At 52.4% G+C, this 22,181-nt stretch overlaps 1 protein-coding gene across 5 annotated transcripts in view; it reads left to right on the forward strand.

Annotated features, from left to right (window-relative positions):
* Positions 1-3,714: 3,714 nt before the first annotated feature.
* SPNS3 (SPNS lysolipid transporter 3, sphingosine-1-phosphate (putative)) overlaps positions 3,715-22,181 on the forward strand; it is a 55,438-nt gene continuing 36,971 nt past the window's right edge. The window contains exons 1-7 of one of the 5 annotated variants that reach the window (XM_008009915.3): positions 3,716-4,811; positions 10,812-10,877; positions 16,425-16,561; positions 17,440-17,591; positions 18,287-18,353; positions 19,467-19,615; positions 20,533-20,706. In XM_008009915.3, coding sequence (XP_008008106.2) covers positions 4,613-4,811; positions 10,812-10,877; positions 16,425-16,561; positions 17,440-17,591; positions 18,287-18,353; positions 19,467-19,615; positions 20,533-20,706 — 944 coding nt within the window. In that variant the 5' untranslated portion in view covers positions 3,716-4,612. Of the gene's footprint in view, positions 4,812-10,811; positions 10,878-16,424; positions 16,562-17,439; positions 17,592-18,286; positions 18,354-19,466; positions 19,616-20,532; positions 20,707-22,181 lie in introns of all 5 variants that reach the window. The other 4 variants (XM_008009913.3, XM_008009914.3, XM_037987442.2 and 1 more) reach the window with 4 other exon arrangements.

The following is a 22,181-nucleotide window of genomic DNA, read 5'->3' on the forward strand; positions in this document are numbered from 1 at the left end:
CCTCTGTTTCCATTAAGCATTTTCCTCTCCTCTTAGCCCCTGGGAACCATTTACTTTCTGTTTCTGTAAATATATCTATGCAGGATATTTTATATAAATGGAATCGTACAATATGTGGCCTTTTGTGTCTGGTGTCTTTTACTTAGTATAATGTTTTCTTTTTTTTTTTCAAGACGGAGTCTCACTCTGTCGCCCAGGCTGGAGTGCAGTGGCATAATCTCGGGTCACTACAACTTCCGCCTCCCGGGTTCAAGTGATTCTCCTGCCTCAGCCTCCTGAGTAGCTGGGATTACAAGTGTGGTGCCACCACACCCGGCTTATTTTTGTATTTTTAGTAGAGGTGGGGGTCTCACCGTGTTGACCAGCCTGGTCTCGAACTCCTGACCTCAGATGATCTGCCCGCCTCGGCCTCCCAAAGTGCTGGGATTACAGGTGTGAGCCACCACGCCCAGCCAGAATAATGTTTTTAAGGTCCATCCGTGTTGTAGCATGAATCAGTACTTCCTTTCTCTTTATGACTGGATACTATTCCATTGTATGATTATGCCACATTTTCTTGACCCATTTATCAGATTAAATGGGTTTCCATCGTTTAAGCTGTTTCCACCTTTTGGCTGTTAAGAACAGTGCTGCTATGAACATTTGTGTACAAGTATTTGTTTGAGTCTTTGTTTCTCTTTCTTTCTTTCTTTTTCTTTCTTTCTTTCTCTCTCTCTCTCTCTCTCTCTTTCTTTCTCTCTCTCTCTCTTTCTTTCTTTCTTTCTTTTTCTTTCTTTCTTTCTCTCTCTCTCTCTTTCTTTCTCTCTCTCTCTCTCTCTCTTTCTTTCTTTCTTTCTTTCTTTATTTTTTGAGACAAAGTGACAAAGTTGCTCTGTTGCCCAAGCTAGAGTATAGTGGCCCAATCTTGGCTCACTGCAACCTCTGCCTCCAGGGTTCAAACAATTCTCATGCCTCAGCCTCCCCAGTAGCTGAGACTACAGGTGCGCGCCACCACACCTGGCTAAGTTTTTTGGATTTTTTAGTAGAGACGGGATTTCACCATGTTGGTCAGGTTGATTTCGAACCTTGACCTCAAGCCATCCGGCTGCCTCGGCCTCCCAAAGTGCTGGGATTAGAGGCCCAGCAGAGTCTTTGTTATCAATTCTTTTTTTTTTTTTTGAGACGGAGTCTCACTCTGTCGCCCAGGCTGGAGTGAAGTGGTGCGATCTCGTTTCACTGCAATCTCTGCCACCTGGGTTCAAGTGATTCTCCTGTCCCAGCCTCCCGAGTAGCTGGGATTGAAGGCGCCTGCCACCACGCCTGGCTAATTTTTTTGTAATTTTACTAGAGACGGGGTTTCAGTATCTTGGCCAGGCTGATCTTGAAATCACGACTTCGTGATCCACCTGCCTTGGCCTCCCAAAGTGCTGGGATTACAGGTGTGAGCCACTGCGCCCAGCCTGTTTTCAGTGTTTTTGGATATATACCTAGGATTGGAATTGCAAGGCCATATGGTAATTGTATGTTTAACCTTTGGAGGAACTGCCAGACTGTGTTCCACTGTGGCTGCCTTATTTCACATTCCCAGCAATGCACGAGGCTTTTAATCTCTCCACCAACATCTGTTATTTCCTCTCTCTCTTTTTAAAATTATAGCCATTTTAGTGGGTATGAACTGATATCTTATGGTGGCTTCAATCTACATTTTCCTAATGACTTGTAATGTTGAACATTTTTTTTTTTTTTTTTTTCCGAGATGGAGTCTCGCTCTATCACCCAGGCTGGAGTGCAGTGGCACGATCTCAGCTCACCGCAACCTCCTCCTCCTGGGTTCAAGAAACCTCGCAAGTAGTTGGGATTACAGGCACATGCTACCATGCCCAGCTAATTTTTGTATTTTTAGTAGATATAGAGTTTTTCTTTTTTTTTTTATTTTGAGGCGAAGTCTGGCTCTGTTGCCCAGGCTGGAGTGCAGTGGTGCGATCTCGGCTCACTGCAACCTCCGCCTCCCGGGTTCACACCATTCTCCTGCCTCAGCCTCTCGAGTAGCTGGGACTACAGGCGCCCACCACCACGCCCGGGTAATTTTTTGTATTTTTAGTAGAAATGGGGTTTCTAAAACCGTGTTTGCCAGGATGGTCTCGATCTCCTGACCTTGTGATCTGCCGGCCTCGGCCTCCCAAAGTGCTGGGATTACAGGCGTGAGCCACCGCGCCCAGCCATGTAGTGTCACTATGTTGGCCAGGCTGGTCTCGACCTCCTGACCTTGTGATCCACCCACCCGAGCCTCCTAAAGTGCTGGGATTACAGGCGTGAGCTACTGTGCCTGGCCTGAACATCTTTTTATGTGCTTGTTGGTCATCTGTATATCTTCAGATAAATGTCTGTTCAACTCCTCGCCCCAGTTTTGTTCCCCTGATTTTTTTTTTTTTTCAGGGGTGGAGTCTTGCTCTGTTGTCCAAGCTGGAGTGCAGTGGCACGATCATAGCTCACTGCGGCCTCAACCTCCCAGGCTGAAGTGATCCTTCCACCTCAGCCTCCAGAGTAGCTGGGACTACAAGTCCATGCCACTATGCTTGGCTCTTCACCCATTTTTAAATTGGTTTTGTCATTTTATGTTTTAACTTTTTGTTTAGACATAATTTATAACGTATAGAAAGTTTATCATATAGTACAAAGAAACCCTTATAACCTTTACCCAGATTCATCTATTATTAATTTGCCCCATTTGCTTTCTTACTATATGTATCTAATATTTTTTCCTGAACCGTTTGAGAGTGAGTGGCATACATCATGGCCCTGTGCCCCTAGATACTTCAGATAAGGATATTTACTTATTTACTTACATAACCGTAGTTCACAGACGCTGATATGCTATTTTTTCTGATCCAATTTTATCAATTGATCCAGTACAGGAGCGAGGCTGGGATCCTGTGCTACCCTTAATTGTCTTATTATCTTGTCTCTTTTGTCTCATTCAATCCAAAACAGTCCCCCTTTCTTCCTTCCTTCCTTCCTTCCTTCCTTCCTTCCTTCCTTCCTTCCTTCCTTCCTTCCTTCCTTCCTTATTTTTCTTTCTTTCTTTCCTCTTTCCTCTTTTTTTTGGACAGAGTTTTGCTCTTATTGACCAGGCTGGAGTATAATGGCACAATCTTGGCTCACCACTACCTCCGCTGACTGGGTTCGAGTGATTCTCCTGCCTCAGCCTCCCGAGTAGCTGGGATTACAGGCAGGCAACACCATGCACAGTTAATTTTGTATTTTTAGTAGAGATGAGGTTTCTCCACGTTGGTCAGGCTGGCCTCGAACTCCCGACCTCAGGTGATCCACCCGCCTCGGCTTCCCAAAGTGCTGGGATAACAGGCACGAGCCACCGCGCCCGGCTCCCTCAGTGACTCTGACGTTTTCGAATATACAGTCCCTTTAAATAAATAGTGTTTCTCAATTTGGGCTCGTCTGATGTTTTTTCATTTTAAAAATTGAAAAAAAAATTTGTTTTTGAGACGGGGTCTTGCTTTGTCACCCAGCCTGGAGTGCAGTGGCGTGAACATGGCTCACTGCAGCCTCGACTTCCCAGGCTAAGGCGATCATTCCTGCCGCAGCCTCCCAAGTAACTGGGACCTGCACGCCACCACACCCGGCTATTTTTTAAAAAATTATTATTTTTTTTTTTTGGTATTTTTGTAGCAATGGGGTTTCACCATGTTGCCCAGGCTGGTCACAAACTTCTGGGCTCGGATGATCCTCCTGCCTTGGCCTCCCAGTGTTAGGATTACAGGCGTGAGCCACCGGGCCCGGCTGATGTCTTCTCACGATGAGATTCCGGTTGTGTCTTCCTGGCTGGAATGCTGCATAGATGATGCTGTGGCGTGTGAAGACCTTCACATCTGGAGGCACACGACACCCTCCTGCCTCTCACAGGTGATTTATTGTAACCCCTTGGTCAAGATGTCTGATTCCTCTACTGTATAGTTACTCTTTTTCCTCTTGTTACTAATAAGCAATCTATCAAGAGACGCTTTGTGACCGTGCCGACGCCCTGCCCCTCACTGAGGACTTCCCAGCCCCAACCGATGAGTTCTGCTCACAGACTGTCTTCTTGTAGGCAGCCTCCTCTGCTACGTTTGTTTCTCTGGGAACGACCTTAGATCCTGGGTAGGTGCTCGCCTTGCCTGGCAGTCAAGTGCAATGCTGCTGTCTTGGCCAATGCCTAGCCTTCCTCCTTTGCCCCGGCTTCAAGGCATTGGTTCACAGTCCTGTATGGGCAGCCAGACCGTCTCACAGTGAGCAGCCCTCTGGGAGGTTCGTCTCATTTCCTGCCCTGGAAGCTTTGCTTCCTCACTGCAGCCACTGAAGCTGCAGGCTGGATCGAGGGGACCACAGAGTTGTCCAGTCCCCCAGGGTAGGGGTGCCAGGAGCCCTTCTCCTCCGTAGCAGGTCTCGGAGGCTGATGATGGGGAAATCGCACTGGTGAGACTGCCGTGGGCTCAGGGGGAACCTGCGATAAGATGCCCAACAGTTAAGGCAGCTGCTTTGAGGTTTGGAGCCTGAGAACCCACAGGAAGTGACTTGGTGCTGAGCTGCCTGTTGCTTCGTCCTGGTGCCGGTCTCAGGCCAGGAGCTGCAGGCTGGCATGGCTGGGGGCATGTCAGCAGAGTGCCCTGAGCCTGGGCCAGGAGGGCCACAGGGCCAGTGCCTAGGGCCAGGCAGGCAGTGTCCCCCTCCCATCACGCCCGCCCCCTGGAGCCTGCCCCGGTGGAGGGCCTACGTGGCTGCCGCCGTGCTCTGCTACATCAACCTTCTGAACTACATGAACTGGTTCATCATCGCAGGTGAGGAGGGGACGGCCACCCTGGGCAGCACCTGCTGTTCTGCCCGCCAGCCAGGGGCTGCAGATCCACAGTGGCCTTCCAGCCATCACCCATCTTTCTGTTCCCGGCCCTGTCTCTGGTGTTCTCCCCTCTAGAGGTGGTTTTCAGCTCTGCCCGAATCGGGGAGGACCAACTGACATTCCTAATCCAGCCTCAGTTAAAGAGGGGCACAGGCTGGGCATGGTGGCTCCCACTTGTAGTTCCAGAACTTTGGGAGGCTGAGGAAGATTGCTTGAGCCCAGGAGTTTGAGACCAACCTGGACAACATAGTGAGGCTCTGTCTCTCTCTTTTTTTTTCAGACAGAGTCTCGCTCTGTCGCCCAGGCTGGAGTGCAGTGGTGCAATCTCAGCTCACTGCAACCTCTGCCTCCCGGGTTCAAGTGATTCTCCTGCCTCAGCCTCCTGAGTCGCTGGGATTACAGGCATGCACAACCATGTCTGGTTAATTTTTGTATTTTAAATAGAGGAGTAGAGACAGGGTTTTACCATGTTAGTTAGGCTGGTCTTGAACTCCTGACATCAGGTGATCCGCCTGCCTCGGCCTCCCAAAGTGCTGGGATTACAGGCGTGAGCCACTGCACCTGGCCTTTTTTTTTTTTTTTTTTTCTCGAGATGGAGTCTCGCTCTGTCGCCCAGGCTGGAGTGCGGTGGCATGATCTTGGCTCACTGCAACCTCTGCCTCCCGGGTTCAAGAGATTCCTATTTCAGCCTCCCGAGTAGCTGGGACTACAGGCGCACACCACCATGCCAGGCTAGTTTTTGTATTTTTAGTAGAGATGGGGTTTTGCCGTGTATGCCAGGCTGTCTCAAAGTCCAGACCTCAGGTGATCCGCCCGTCTCAGCCTCCCAAAGGGCAGGGATTACAGGCGTGAGCCACCGCACCTGGCCAAGACTCTGTCTCTATTTAAAAAATTAAAACTATTTTAGGGCTGGGTGCAGTGGCTCACGCCTGTAATCCCAGCACTGTGGGTGGCCAAAGTGGGCAGATCACTTGAGGTGAGGAGTTTGTGACCAGCCTGGGCAACATGGTGAAACCCCGTCTCTACTAAAACTATAAAAATTAGCCGAGCGTGGTAGCGGGCGCCTGTGATCTCAGCTACTGTGGAGGCTGAGGTAGAGAATTGATTGAACCCGGGAGGTGGATGTTGCAGTGAGCCAAGATTCCACCATTGCACTCCAGTCTGGGCGACAGAGCAAGACTCTGTCTCAAAATATATATATATATATATATTTTTTTAATTAAGAGAGGGCACAGTGGGGGTGGATCCAGAGGCATAATGAGGGGTGGGTTGGTGAGGATAGCAGGGAGGACTTCCAGGCAGACACCGCGAGGTTCTGGGTGGAGGACAGGGTAGCCTGGCCCAGACAAGAATAGCTCCTGCTGGCTGCGTTTCTAGGACAACAGGCTGCTCGCAAACCTTGCACATTCTGCCTGCCTTCTTGCAGGCCTCAGGGCTCAGCCTGCTTCTGTCTTCTGTCACTCATTCACTCACTCACTCACTCACTCACTCACTCATTCATTCAAGACTGATCAGGGGCTGGGCACGGTGGCTCACGCCTGTAATCCCAGCACTTTGGGAGGCTGAGGTGGGTGGATCACCTGAGGTTAGGAGTTCGAGACCAGCCTGGCCGACATAGTGAAACCTTGTCTCTGCTAAAAACACAAAAATTAGCCAGGTGTGGTGGCGGGTGCCTGTAATCACAGCTACTTGGGAGGCTGAGGCAGGAGAGTCGCTTGAACGAGGGAGGTGGAGGTTGCAGTGAGCTGAGATCGCGTCATTGCACTCCAGCCTGGGCGACAGAGTGAGACTCCATCTCAAACAACAACAACAATAACAACAACTGATTGAGGCTCCACTTGCTCTTCTTGTCATTCATTCATCCATTCATTCCTTCACTCATTCATTCATTCAAGACTGACTGAGCACTAACTGTGGGTAGGACCCCTGGTGGCTCCTGGGGACCCAGGGAGGAAAACGGACTTGTAGTTCCTGAACTCAGGAACGACCATCTCATGGGGCAGAGATAGAGGCTGGTTGATGGCAGTCCTGCGAGGCAGAGAGGTGCGGCCAGACAAGGGGGAGGCACAGGCCGGGCTGGGAGCTCAGGAGGGTGCCTGCAGCTGCTAGGCATCTCTGAGACCTGGGCATTGATCTGTCAGTTACCAGCTCAGCACACCAGAGAGTGGCTGTGGAATCATGAAACTCTAGGGGCTGCAGAGCCCTCCCCAGACCTGGTCATTGTCTTTGAGGAGCTCAGAGGTCAGAAGCTTCTCCTCCTCATTTGAGGTCAGGAGTTCGAGACCAACCTGGGCAACATAGAAAAACCTTGTCTCTACAAAAAATTTAAAAAGTTAGCCAGGGACAGTGACAGCTGAAGACAGTGATGTCTCCAGCCTCTTGGGAGGCTGACACAGGAGGATTACTTGAGGCTGAAGCAGGAGGATTGCTTGAGGCTGAAGTAGGAGGATTGCTTGAGGCTGAAGCAGGAGGATTGCTTGAGGCTGAAGCAGGAGGATTGCTTGAGGCTGAAGCAGGAAGATTGCTTGAGGCTGAAGCAGGAGGATTGCTTGAGGCTGAAGCAGGAAGATTGCTTGAGGCTGAAGCAGGAGGATTGCTTGAGGCTGCAGTGAGCAGTGATCTACCACTGCACTGTAGCCTGAGTGACAGAGCAAGATCTTAAACCCCTAAAGACAAAAAGCGAAACAAAATACACTAAACAAACAAAAAACCCCGAAGGGGCGTATGGGGTGAGATCAGAGCTTCTTGGGTGCCAGACTGGGAGCTTGGACTTTCTGCCTTGGGCAATGGGGAGCCATATGATTGGATTTGAGGCCCTGATGGAGGCAAAATGATCCAGGGAGTCAGTTCAGAGGCTGCTGTAGTGGATCAGGTCAAAGCTGAGGAGGCCTGAGTCGGAGTGTGGGCCGAGAGCACCCAAAGGCGGGAAGGAGCAAGAGGCAGATGAGAGCCAGTAATCACCAGTGCGGAGCTCCCAGAACCCAGGAGCCTGGGGACCCGTTATCTCTGCTGCTAGCCCTGGAGGCCCCTGGCTGGACCCTAAGACCCTGAGTCTTGCCTGCCCAGGTCCCTTCCCCATTAGCACTTCTTCTGTATGTGCAAAAAAGGGGGCTGTGATTACTGTGGGGACAGAGACCTGGAGAAGTGAAACCATGCTGAGCGTCTGGGAACTGGTGGGACAAACAGCTAAAATGTTCTTGCAGGAAACAGCTCTTATGGGGCCAGGGTGGTAGGTTACAGGTAAAAGCAAGGCTGGGTACACACTTGGCCCTGGGTCACCCCTAGAGCACCATGGGGCTGGGAGGAGCCCAGGAGGAGATAAAACAAGGGGATGAGTCCTCATTCCTGAAAATGGAAGATGGGTATAATTTAGAGCATTTTTGTTTAGCTATTTATTTTGCTTACCTGTATTGTCTACTTTTTTTCTTTCCAAAGACTGTCTTCTTTGTGTATTTAAAATAATTAAAAGGGGACTTTGAGAGGCCGAGGCAGGTGGATCACCTGAGGTCAGGAGTTCGAGACCAGCCTGGCCAACATGGTGAAACCCTATCTCTACTAAAAATGTAAAAATTAGCTGGGCATGGTGTGTGCCTGTAATCCCAGCTACTTGGGAGGCTGAGGCAGGAGAATCACTTGAACCCAGGAGGCGGAGGTTGGAATTAGCTGAGATTGCGCCATTGTATTCCAGCCTGGGCGACACAGCGAGACTATATCTCAAAAAAACAACAGGCCGGGCGCAGTGGCTCACGCCTGTAATCCCAGCACTCTGGGAGGCCAAGGTGGGTGGATCACCAGAGGTCAGGAGTTCGAGACCAGCCTGGCCAACATGGTGAAACCCCGTCTCTACTAAAAATACAAAAATTAGCCAGGCGTGGTGGTAGATGCCTGTAATCCCAGCTACTTGGAAGACTGAGGCAGGAGAATCACCTGAACCCAGGAGGTGGAGGTTGCAGTGAGCTGAGATTGCATCACTGCACTTCAGCCTGGATGAAAGAGTGAGACTCTGTCTCAAAAAAACAAAACAAAACAAAACAAAAAACCAAAAACAAAAAAACCCAAACAACAACAAATGAAATATTAAAGGGGGAAAAAGACATGCTGGTTTGTATGCCAAGTTGCAGTGGCAACTGGGGACAAATTAAATGTCTAAACAAAGATTTATTTCTTTTTTTTATTTTTGGAGACAGAGTCTCCAAAATATTTTTAGTAGAGTATTTTTAGAGTATTTTAGTAGAGTATTTAGTAGAGTATTTTTAGTAGAGACGAGGTTTCACCATGTTAGCCATGATGGTCTCGATCTCCTGACCTTGTGATCTTCCAGCCTTGGCCTCCCAACATGCTGGGATTACAGGCGTGAGCCACCGTGCCCGGCCCTAAACAAAGATTTCTTGCTTTGCTCCTCTGATTCCTTGATCTTTATGTGCATGGGGCAGGTCTTGGAGGTGCACATGCAGGACTTTCTTGGCGTGGGTGTTTCTGCGGGGACCCACTTGGGGGCTTCTGCTCCCCTTCTGTGGTTCTGGGTGTGCGGACAGGCTGCCTCTGGCTGAGATTTGAGCCCCAGCTCCCCCAGCTTCAGACGGGCAACCTTAGGCTGCTAGAGCCTCTGTTTCCTCATCTGTAGAATGGGGGCAATGAGAGTCCCCTCCTTTTAGGATGACAGCTATGAGTGTACAGCTCAGGGCCTGGCCCTCAGTCACCTCCTGATTCATGAAAGTGATGATTGTTGCTTTTCATAATAACGACAGGGCCAGAGCCACATGGCTCACGTGAGCAGGTGCTGCAGACCCGGACCCTTTCTGAGTCACCACCAAGAGGCTATCAGGAAACAGACTGTGGTGTCTGGGAGACCCACGTTCTCTCTCTGCATTAGGCTGGGCGCCCACTGCGGTGCCTGTGGAAGAACCTGCTTGTGTGTGCGCATGCGTGCAAGCCAGGACACGTTCGTCTTTGTATGTACATGTTCATCTATGCATGTCCGGTGTTTGCATGAGCAAGGCCGCTGTGCTGCACAGCTCCAGGGACTTCTGTTTACACAGCGGCCTAAGTAAAGGGCTGTGCACTGCGCAGCAACAGGAAGCTGTGCCCCTCTGACCGCAGTGCGGATGGCAGCCCTGAGCCTGTGCACACGCAGGTGGGTCTCTGGGTGTGTCTTTATGGGTACCTCTCACTGCACATGTGTCTGTGTGTCTGTGTGTATGAGGCTGGGTGTACATGTCTGTGAGTGTGAGTTCCTGTGCGTGTGTATATTTGTGCCTCTGCAGGTGTGTTGCTCTGGAAATGCCTGTTTGTATCTATTTATATCTGTGTTCTCACATGAAGAGGAGGGAAGGAGCTGTGTGACTGTGTGCTTGTATGTCGACGTGTGTATGTGAATGTCTGTGCCTTTGGGATGCTTGTTTCTTTCTTTCTTTCTTTCTTTTTTTTTTTTTTTGAGATGGAGCTTTGCTCTTGTTGCCCAGGCTGGAGTGCAATGGCGCAATCTCGGCTCACTGCAACCTCCGCCTCCCGGGTTCAAGCGATTCTCCTGCCTCAGCCTCCCAAGTAGCTGGGATTACAGGCACCCACCACCACGTCTGTCTAATTTTTTGTATTTTTAGTAGAGACGGGATTTCACCATGTTGACCATGGCTGGTCTCGAACTCCTGACCTCAGGTGATCTGCCCACCTTGGCCTTCCAAAGTGCTGGGATTACAAGCGTGAGCCACCGTGCCCGGCCAAGGGATGCTTGTTTCTTTGAGTGTTTGAAATGCACACGTTTCTCTGTGTGTCTGCTGTTGTGTGTGTGGTTGTGCACGTGTGAGAGAGAGGGGGAGAGAACAGTGGGCTTCGGTGCCATGCCTTCCGCTGTGCTGTGGCCCTGTGTCAAACCTGGAGCAGCTGCCTTCAGAGGCCAGGAGTGTGAATTCCCATTTCCTGAGCACTGTCCCTCTGTCCACAGGAGTGCTGCTGGATGTACAGGAGGTTTTTCAGATCAGTGACAGCCATGCTGGTTTGCTTCAGACTGGTAAGGAGGAGCCCTGGCTCTGGAGCTGGGGTCCTGGGTTCCTGCTGGGGTGGGCTCTTTCTGTGGGTCATGTTCTGTGCCCAGCTCCAGCCCCACTGGGTCCCCTGGCACAGAGGGTGGGTGTGGCGTGGTCCTGAGGGACAGTCTAGGCAGGAGCGGGAGAGAGCCCAGGCTGGAACAGCCGTGGTAGTTTGAGTGTAGGGTGCTGCAGGAGAGCAGAGGGAGGTGGGGCTGGGAGAGGCCCCCGAGTCTCAGCTCCTGGCTGTGGAGCTAGTCATTCCTTTCCTTTGTATTGCTGAGGCTCAGCTGTGCACCAGAGGCTTGCTGGGGTTTGAGAAATCCTCATGTATGCTTTCCTCTCACAGACCTGAAAAATCTAACTACTGGGACACACGAAGTCAAACAGACAGACACAGACACAGACACATCCCCCCGCGTGGGCTCAGATGGACTCTGGGCCCACAGAGAGCCTAACACCCAGCAGCAGGGAGCAGCCACACGTCCCATCACAACATCAGAGCGGTTGGGGTCATGAGGCATCAGCTTTTCCCTTGTGGGTGCCTGGATGGTGACAACACACTCACACATGTGCATATCCACACTCCCACATGGGCACACATATGGTCACAACACGTGATACACCTGTGCACACACCCAGCCTGTAATCAGTAGGCACTGAGGGTCCTCCTCCCAGTCCATCATCTCAGGGCTTTAGAACATGACTCTCAAACTGGGGTACAGGGATCTCTGGGGATACACAGTAACTTTCCAGGGGCTACATGAACAGAGAGAGTTTTGAGAGACTGATTTATTTCTAGATCCTCAAGCCTGAATGTTTTTTTCCTAAAATGACCTGCCTGCCGGGGAGCCTGTGGTCGGCCTGTGGTTCTCCTTCCTCTCCTTCCGTTGTACAATTCCCTGGCTACAGCAGTAAGCAGAGAGGGACCCCTCTCCACATCCTGGATGTGCTGTTCCTGGGTGTAAAAACCTCCGGGGCATCAAACAGAGGCCCCCGCGTGGATGTTCGGCTTCTGCTGGGGGGACCTTGGGAGCAAAGCAGAGAGCAACAGGAGAAACATGCTGGGGAGATTTGCCCCAGGCCACCAGCCCAGGCAAGGAGCCAAGCCTTATCTAGCTGTCCCTGTGTGCAATGTCTACTATTTATCTACGAATTAAAATTCAAAGTGAGATAATGGTCTCAGGGATGCATGTCAACACATTTGTTTCAATGAAAAAAATGAAGCCAACATTTTTCTTTTTTTTTTTTTTGAGACAGAGTTTCGTTCTTGTTGCCCAGGCTAGAGTGCATGGCACGATCTCGGCTCACTGCCACCTCCACCTCCCAGGTTTAAGCAATTCTCCTGCCTCAGCCTCTCGAGTAGCTGGGATTACAGGCATGTACCACCATGTTGGCCAGGCTGGTCTTGAATTCCCGACCTCAGGTGATCCGCCCATCTCAGCCTCCCAAAGTGCTGGGATTATAGGCGTGAGGCACCACGCTGGGCAACATTTTTCTTATAATCAGTTTGATTGTCTAATTGCTTTGGCAAAAGAGGACGGGCATTATGACTTGGATTCTACTGCAGACATTCCCCGTAAACTGAATAAACTCGACCCTGTAGTTCCAAGAGTTTGGATGAAAATACAGTTAAAAAAAATACACAACAATGCTGGAAGTCCCATCCTTGGCAACGATTCAAACACGGGATAAGAACATTTTAATATTAGCTGAAAATATGTGGAAGGGTATGTAGTTCTAGAAAGTTCTTTAAAAATGAGGTGAGAACTGGGTGCAGTGGCTCACGCCTGTAATCCCAGCTCTTAGGGAGGCAGAGGCGGGAGAATAGCTTGAGCCCAGGAGTTCGAGACCTGCTTGGGCAATATAGTGAGACTTCCTTCTCCACAAAAAGGAAAAAAAAAAAAAAAAGACAAAAGAGTTACGTGAGCAAGAGTTAGAAGACCATGGCTTTAGAACATGCATCATTTCCAATTGCCCCTCAGTCTTGTGGCCAAGAGGCGGCAACTGATGCTGATCTACCAGCCATATCTGTAGCCAAAGTGAGATACCCACAACCTCCTCGATTAAATAGATAATGGTGGTTTAGTCAACATTTCCCTTTACTCGTTCTTTTTTTTTTTTGAGACGGAGTTTCACTCTTATTGACCAGGCTGGAGTGCACGATCTTGGTTCACTGCAACCTCTGCCTCCCGGGTTCAGGTGACTCTCCTGCCTCAGCCTCCTGAGTAGCTGGGATTGCAGGTGCCCGCCACCACGCCCAGCTAATTTTTGTATTTTTAGTAGAGATGGGGGGGTCTCACCACGGTGGCCAGGCTGGTCTTGAACTCCTGACCTCAGGTGATCTGCCAGTCTCGGCCTCCCAGATTGTTGAGATTACAGGCGTGAGCTACCATGCTGGCCCTTCACTGGTTCTACCATAGTGGTCAGGATTATTACTATAAGGCCTGGGCCACGGAGGGAGAAATGTGTGTGTGTGTGTTTAGGAGTAGGTGAAGAGAAGGGTCATCTTTGCAGAAGCAGCCCAAAAATTTCATGAAAAGGACAGTGGGCTTGGAGGCCTGATGACCAGGCTGGTCTCTGGTGGCCTCAGATGAGGTCTCTTTACCTTTTTGGGTTGCCATGCTGTGGCCCTAGACCCAGCCTGTTGTTTGTCCACAGGGCTGCTAAGAAGAGGAAACTGATGATTGAGGGAGAGGGTGGTGAAGAGATAGAGGAATTGGGCCGGGCGCAGTGGCTCACGCCGATAATCCCAGCACTTTGGGAGGCCGAGGTGGGTGGATCACCTGAGGTTGGGAGTTCGAGACCAGCCTGACCAACATGGTGAAACCCCATCTCTACTAAAAATACAAAGATTAGCCGGGTGTGATGGCAGGTGCCTGTAATCCCAGCTACTTGGGAGATTGAGACAGGAGAATCACCTGAACCCAAAAGGCGGAGGTTGCAGTGAACTGAGATCGCGCCACTGCCCTTCAGACTGGGCCACAGAATGAGACTCTGTCTCAAAAAATCAATAAAAAGAGAGAGTGGTGGAAGGTGAGAAGAGGCAGTGGTCGGGCTCCCTTCACCCACCTATGGGATAGAGAGGCTGCTGGAGTGAGTTAATTAATTAATCATATTTAAAACTAACACTGACTTGGCCCTTACCACGTGCCAGGCACTATTCTAAGAGCTTTAAATATCAACTTATTTAATCTTCACAACAATCCCACGAGGCAGGTCTTACTATTATGTCCATTTTACAGCTGATGAAACTGAGGCTCAGAGAAGTTAGGAGACTTGCTGAAGCTGGGATTTGAATCCAGGAAGCGTGCCTGCAGAGTCTGTCTTTTAACTCTGGGAGCATTCATTTCATCCACTATGTCAAATAAGTGATTTGAATTTGGAGATGTTGGAAATGAGGAATGTCTGTTTTCTCTTGGGAAGGGCATCTGCAGAGTCAGTCACAGAGCGTCTGCAGGTTTAAGGCACTTAAAACAGCCTGCAAGTGATCCCTGCATGTGAGGAATATGGGGAAAAATATATTTATTTATTTATTGTTGTTGTTTGTTGTTTTTTTGAGACAGAGTCTCGCTCTGTCACATAGGCTGGAGTGCAGTGGCACAATCTTGGCTCACTGCAACCTCCGCTTCCCGTGTTCAAGCAGTTCTCCTCCCTCAGCCTCCCTAGTAGCTGGGATTACAGGCGTGCACCACCACACCTGGCTAATTTCTGTATTTTTAGTAGAGATGGGGTTTCACCATGTTGGCCAGGCTGGTCTCAAACTCCTGACCTCAGGTGATCCACCCGCCTTGGCCTCCCAAAGTGCTGGGATTACAGGTGTGAGCCACCGCGCCCGGCTGGGAAATAGTTTTATAACTTTTGGATAAAGAAGATATGCATAAACAAGACGTGAAACAACTCTTGCCCCTCTAGAAGGTTAATAAACTTGACAACGTCAAAGCTAAACACTTCTGTATGATGATGATTGAAATTATGCAATCAGCAATAATAATAGATAACATTTGTTGGATGTTTACATGAAGCTATGCAGATAACTTTTATGTGCTTTATTTTACTTAATCCTCTCAGTAACCAAACAAGGGAATAGCACTGTTGATGAAAGGGGAACAAAAGAGTTAAGGAATCTGCCCAAGGTCACATAGTTAGAAAGTGGCGAGCCAGGATTTAAACCCAGCCAACTTAGTCCCAGAAGTTGCGTTTTTAATTCTTAAAACAAACATAGAACTATGTTCTATGGGAACTTATTTCCAAAACATATGAACAAACAACAGCCCAACAGAAAAATGGAAAGTGAGCCGGGCGCGATGGCCCATGCCTGTAATCCCAGCACTTTAGGAGGCCGAGGTGGGTGGATCCCTTGTGCCCAGGAGTTCGAGACCAGCCTGGGCAAGATGGTGAAACCTCATCTCTACAAAAACTACAAAAATTAGCCAGGTGTAGTGGTACGTGCCTGTAGTCTCAACTACTCTGGAGGCTGAGGTGGGAGGATGGCTTGAGGCCGGGAGGCAGAGGCTGCAGTGAGCCGAGATTGAACCACTGCACTCCAGCCTGGGTGACAGAGTGAGACTTTGTCTCAAAAAATAAAATAAAAGTATAAATGCAGCTGTGTCCAGGGAACATTTTACCTATGTAGGAGAACCAACTCTTTCCTGGCTTCCTGGAATCATCACTAGTTCACAGCGAATGTGCTTATTCTTTCTTTCTTTTTTTTTTTTTTCCTTTTTTTGAGACCAAGGCTTGCTCTGTCGCCCAGGCTGGAGTGCAGTGGCGTGATCTCGGCTTACTGCAACCTCTGCCTCCCGGGTTCAAGCGATTCTCATGCCTCAGCCTCCCGAGTAGCTGGGATTACCAGTGCCCACCATCAGGCCTGGCTAATTTTTTTGTATTTTTTTTTTAGTAGAGACGGAGTTTCACTATGTTGCCCAGGCTGGTCTTGAACTCCTGAGCTCAGGCAATCTGCCTGCCTCAGCCAACTAAAGTGCTGGGATTACAGGCGTGAGCCACTGCACCCGGCCCAATGTGCTCATTCTAAACTGTCCTCATCTGCTGCTCAGAGCAGGCCCCGGCTGACTTCCCTCTTTCCCTGCTCCCTGTTGCCCCAGTAGGTGCATGAATGAAAAATCAGACCTGTCCGCATACCCAGCCTCACAGGGGTCATGTGTTTTTGTAAAGCCGGAAAACTGGCATCTGCTCCGTGCCTGACGGTCCACATTCACTTCCCATCTCACCTTCGCCATCCTGGGAGGGGATGGTGACTTCTCCAGTGTTGGGGTGACACTCAGAGCAAGCGACAGAGCTGGGCTTTGGGTTTGGGGCCGGGTCCAGGCCTCCACACTCTGGGCTGGGGTTGTATGTTGGCCACGCACTGTGAGGTTCACCTTATCTTTTCTTCCTCCTACCCTGGGCCCACTGCCAAGATGCCAGCTTGTGGCTTCTGAGTCAGGCTCCTTCCCTCCCCAGGCCTGCTGGGCCGTCTGCCCTGCCACGGTCGTGGGGGGATCCAGGCTGCCCCTGTGTGTCTCCTCCAGTCTTCATCGGCTGCCTGCTGCTGTCCGCACCCGTGTTTGGCTACCTGGGCGACCGATACAGCCGCAAGACCACCATGAGCTTCGGGATCTTGCTCTGGTCAGGAGCTGGTCTCTCTAGCTCCTTCATCTCCCCCCAGGTAGGTGTGCATGCCTCTGCCCAGTCCCCTGAGGCCCCTTCCCCACCTGCTTCCTCCCTGATCCAGCCCCATCAGAGCTGCGTGGGGACAATTCTGCTGCATTCCTGGCTGTGGCTGGATCAGGGATTGCACTGAGGGCTGGGAGAGGAGGTGAGGGCCCCGTCTCCAGCCTGAGCTGTGCAGGGCAGAGCTGGTGGACTTTTTTTTTTTTTTTTTTTTTTTTTGAGACACAATTTCACTCTTGTTGCCCAGGCTGGAGTGCAATGGTGCGATCTCGGCTCACTGCCAACTCTGACTCCCAAGTTCAAGTGATTCTCCTGTCTCAGCCTCCAGAGCAGCTGGGATACCAGGCGCGTGCCACCACGCCCAGCTAATTTTTGTATTTTTTAGTAGAGACAGGGTTTTGCCGTGTGGGCCAGGCTGGTCTCGAACTCCCGACCTCAGGTGATCCGCCCGTCTCAGCCTCCCAAAGTGCTGGGATTACCTGCGTGAGCCACCGTGCCTGGCCGACCCGGTGGACTTTCTTAACAGGAGACCTCCTCTCTCCTACCTCTCACTGCCGCACCAGCTTCATTTCTGCCTGACTCTGCTCGGGGTGGAACTGGGGGTAACAGCTGCTGTCTTGGGGAACTGGCCTGGTTAGCAATGGTGGGACCCAGGAGAAGGGCTCCCCTGGGCAGAGGGATAGGCGGTGGCTTCAGGGGACACATGTGTGACTTTGGAAACCTGGAGTGGAGAGGTGTCCTTGGCCCCGATCCCCTCTCCCTACTCTGGGGTCCTGTGTCATGAGGTCCCCTCGGCTCTTCCAACAAACCCTTGGGTCCCTGGCCCTCTGGGTGATTTCTGGAACTCACGTGGTCTTGTGCCTGCTCGCCCAGTATTCTTGGCTCTTCTTCCTGTCCCGGGGCGTCGTGGGCACTGGCTCGGCCAGCTACGCCACCATCGCGCCCACCGTCCTGGGCGACCTCTTTGTGAGGGACGAGCGCACCCGCGTGCTGGCCGTCTTCTACATCTTCATCCCTGTTGGAAGGTTGGTATTACCCATGGGTCCACTTCCCCAGGTGGTAAACTGAGGCCCAAAGGAGTCAGAACAGGGGCTGGGCATGGGTAGGAGAGGTCAAACCAGGAGGGCTGCAGTTTGAGTCCCAATGCTACCCCTTCCTCACCACATGAGTCTACCTCTCCGAGCTTCAGTTTCCTCATCTGTCAACGGGGGCAGTGATGCCAGCTGATGGGCTGGGGGAGGAGTAGAGGTGATGAGGATGCGCCCTGCAGATTTGTACACTCAGCAGTGTGGCCCGCCCAGGGAGGGGCTGGCCCTGGGAGGCGAGGTGAGGAAGCGTGGTAGGGCCAGGCCCTGCACCCCACAGCAGGCTAGGCCAGAGGAGGATTCGCAGTCAGGACCCTGGCCTCTGACCCAGATTTCCTGAACTTGCCTGACTCAAGCAGGTCCCAGCCTTGGGCAGGAGGATGGAGGGTATGGGTTTCCATAGGTGGGGAGAGTGGCGCTGGGGGTGGGCCACGAGCCAGAGGTCACTGCTGACTTGACCAAGGGCAGTGGACATCTGGGCCTCACGTGGCTTACTTTCCTCAGTGAAACAGCTCTGAGCCTGCAGAGAGTCAGCTCCCTGGGGCACGGGGGAGCACCCTGGGTCAGGCTGGCAGTGGGGTCTGCCTTCCGCCTCCCTCCCCTCACAGCCCATCGCCCTTGACCCTCTGTTGCAGTGGTCTGGGTTACGTGCTGGGGTCGGCTGTGACGACGCTGACTGGGAACTGGCGCTGGGCCCTCCGAGTGAGTCCAGCTTCCTTTTCTTCCCTCTGCTTTCCCTCTGGACCGGCAGGGACTTTCCAGCCTTGGGTGACCTTAGCCACTTGGCGTAGCACCCGGCGCCATTGGAGGGGCGTGGGGGTGGTCAGGCATTGGCAGCTTTGGACATTTGGGGCCCCACAGGGAGCGTGGGCTGGGGAGGTGGTGGCCCTAGGCTCAAAAGCTGGCTGCTTAGTTTACCAGCTGTGTGATCTCAAGCAGGTCACCTTCTTCAGAGCCTCAGTTTGCCTGTCGGTAAAGTGGGGGTAGTAAATGCTACCTAAGGCATCTTGAGGATCCGTGAGACGAGAGATGGAAGTTCCAAGTCACCGGGTCAGGGCATAGAGTAGGCCCTGGAGGACTGGCAGCTAGGCTCGCTCAGCAGTTGGGCAGGATGCTGAGGAAGACGCCAGGGAGGCTCTGCTGGGCTGCGGCCCTTGTAATTCCAACATGGGCACGGAGCGGGACCATTCTGAAGAGGAAGGGACTCCATAGTGGAGGGCACTGAGCTCAGCCCTGGGAGTGCAGCTTGGTGGGAGTGCAGGCTGCACGCAGACCTCTACATGCAGGCTTCAAGGAGGCAGGTCTGACCTGACTTGAATAAACCTCATGGCCTGAGCTGTTTGCAGGCTGCCCCAAGGTGGGTAGTGAGATATCCATCCTCGGGGTTTGAGCAGTGGGGCTGCTAGGAGAGGATGCCAGGGCAGGACTATGTGGCAGATGGAGGCCTGGGCCAGGGAAAGGTCAGCTCTAGGGGCAGCAGGTACTCGGGAGGCAGGGCCAGTGTAGTGAGGGTCCCTGTTCTCAACCATCTCAGGCCCATTGACCCCAAAAGAGTGGTGTCTGTACTGGAAAGGTGAGAATGACACGAAATCCCAGACTCCACTGCCCGGGGAGGCTGCAGTGGTGAGGGCTAAGAAATAGTGGTACATCCCGCTCTGTGGATACCAGCGCCCTGAAAAACAAGTCACCCCCACCACTCCCAGGGCCTGGACCCCAGAGGTCAGACACTGGCTGGTACTGTGACCAGTTGCCCCTGGGGTCTCTTGGGCTGTGATAATACGCGGCCCTGAGCTTCCTGGTCCCTCCTGTCCCCAGATCATGCCCTGCCTGGAGGCGGTGGCCTTGATCCTGCTTATCCTGCTGGTTCCAGACCCACCCCGGGGAGCTACCGAGACGCAGGGGGAGGGGGCCGCGGGAGGCTCCAGGAGCAGCTGGTGTGAGGACGTCAGATACCTGGGGAAAAAGTGAGTGTCACTGCTACCCCCTGCAAGGCACGGAAAAACCCCTTTGTCTGCCCCAGCCTCACTGACCCCCTCTCTCCACCTCCAGGGAGCCCTCCCTTGTTGTCCCAATGTTCACAGCCCTCCTCTTCCTCTGAGATCCCACTTACCAACTGAAGTGCCCCTCCCTGCCTTAGGGCTCAGCCTCCACCACCTTGCCGTGTGACAGAAATATGGACAGGGAGGGAGGGAGATGGCGTGAGCCCCAGCCTTGCCTCTGCCGCTGCCCTGCCCATCAGTGGCCATGGCACTCAGAGCCTCACTGTCCTTATTTATTCAATGGATGGAATTCTCCAGCCTTGTCCCCTTCTCTGGGTTGCTTGGAGGATGCTGGGAGTTCATCACTCACCTCTCCAAGCCTCATGGCGTGTGTGATCCTCTGTGCCAGCCATGCTGGGGGAGGCAGGCAGGAGTCAACTGCTGGTCCCAGGCCTCACAATTCACTGCAAGGCAGGACATGGACAGGACCCACTTCTGTGACTGAGCTGTGAAACGGGCCAGAAGGACTCAGAGGAAGATGGGGCAGGCAGGGACAGCTTCCTGGAGAATGTGATGCTGGATGGGGAACCCTCAGGATGGGGAGATTTGGTCCTGCAGAGAGGAGGGAGGGAGGAGGAGCCAAGGTGCATGGATTGGGGGGTCTCCGAAACATAGGGGAGGCTGGAGCTCAGGGTGCTGCCAGGAAGGATCTGGAGGCTGGAGCTTGGGGTAACCTGAGTGTCTTCTTTGGAGCCTCAGTTTGCCTATCTGTAAAGAGGGGTTAGCAATTGCTACCTATGGAATCTTGAAGGTAATGAGACAGGATAGAAAAGTTCCCAGAGTGCCCAGGAGTGGGGAGGAGTGGACAGCACCCTTCAGCCCCAGCCCTCTCCCGACTCCAGGTGGGGCACCTTGTCTTGCAGCTGGAGTTTTGTGTGGTCCACCCTCGGAGTGACCGCCATGGCCTTTGTGACTGGAGCCCTGGGGTTCTGGGCCCCCAAGTTTCTGCTCGAGGCGCGCGTGGTTCACGGGCTGCAGCCTCCCTGCTTCCAGGAGCCGTGCAGCAACCCTGACAGGTGAGGGCGTCTGGGGGCACTGGGCACCTTGCCCAGCTTGGGGGCTCTTGCTGAGGAAGTTCTGAGCTCCAAAATTCAGTGTCTTGAGGTGGGGCACGTGGTGCTGTGTGAAGATAGTGAGGCTCGGGACCCAGATGGCAGCAGGAGGCCTGGCTCTGGCTCGGGCTCGGGCTGAGCCTCTGCCACTCTGGGTGGCCATGGCCAGCTCCCTTGTCCTCTGTGGGCTGAATTCCCCATCTCTCCACTCTTGGGGCCACTGTGGGCTCCAGAAGGCACTGGCAGGAGACGGGCGTGAAGCTTCTGTGGGGCTGTGGAATGAGAGGAGCCCCACCCTTCAGAGGGGTCTGCAGCATCTTCTGTGAGGGCATCCCATTTTACAGATGGCAAACTGGGGCCCGGGAGGCCTCGTCACTTCGCTAGTTTTGGGATTTCATGTGTGTGAGAAGGCTGCTGGGAGGGAAGGCACGGGCACTCTGCCCTTAGGGCACGCCCTCTCCCACTTCCCGCCTGGCTGTCTGCTGCCCGGCTGGGCTCCACTTCTGTTCCTATCACCTTCGACCCTGTGCTCCAAGAGCTCCAGTGACTGCTTGATGCTGAGTCAAGGACATCCTTCAATTCTCCCTTCCTTCTCTCCTCCTCCTCCCCGAACCCTTAACCCCGGCCTCCCCACTGCCTCCAGCGGCTGCTCTTCCGCCTCCATGCGGTCCCCTCCTCCGCTCTGACCCTGTCCTGGTGGGTCCTGGGGGCTCCTGGGGATGCTGTCTTCTTCCCTGGAGCCCCATCCTCCCCCAGGGTTTTGGCGACACTCATGCTCTGCTGACTGCACCTGCGCCTACCTTCTCCTTCCCTCCTCCTCCTTCTCCTCCTTCCTTCGCTCTTCTCTTCTTTTCTCTTCTCTTCTCCTCTTCTTTTCTCTCTTCTCTTCTCCTCTCCTCTCTTTTCTCTTCTCTTCTTCCTTCTCTCTTTCTTTCTCCCTCCCTTCCCCTCTCCTCTCCTTCCTCTCTCTCTCTCCCTCCCTCCTTCCCTTCCTCCCTTCCTTCTCTTCTTTCTTTTTTGAGTCGAGGTGTCACTCTGTCACCAGGCTGGAGTGCAATGGTACAAACTGTTTGCTGCAGCCTCGACCTCCCAGGCTTAAGCAATCCTCCCACCTCAGCCTCCCGAGTAGCTGGGACCACAGGCACACGCCACCATGCCTGGTAATTTTTTTTTTTTTTTTTTTTTTTTTGAGACAGAGTTTCACTCTTGTTGCCCAGGCTGGAGTGCAATGGCACAATCTTGGCTGACTGTAGTCTCTACCTCCTGGGTTCAAGTTGTTCTCCTGCCTCAGCCTTCCGAGTCGCTAAGATCACAGGCATGCGCCACCACAACCGGCTAATTTTTGTTTGTTTGTTTTTAGTAGAGATGGGGTTTCACCATGTTGGGCAGGCTGGTCTCAAACTCCCGACCTCAAATGATTGGCCCACCTTAGCCTCCCA

This window comes from Chlorocebus sabaeus, chromosome 16, assembly GCF_047675955.1.
Source record: "Chlorocebus sabaeus isolate Y175 chromosome 16, mChlSab1.0.hap1, whole genome shotgun sequence".
NCBI lineage: Eukaryota > Metazoa > Chordata > Mammalia > Primates > Cercopithecidae > Chlorocebus > Chlorocebus sabaeus.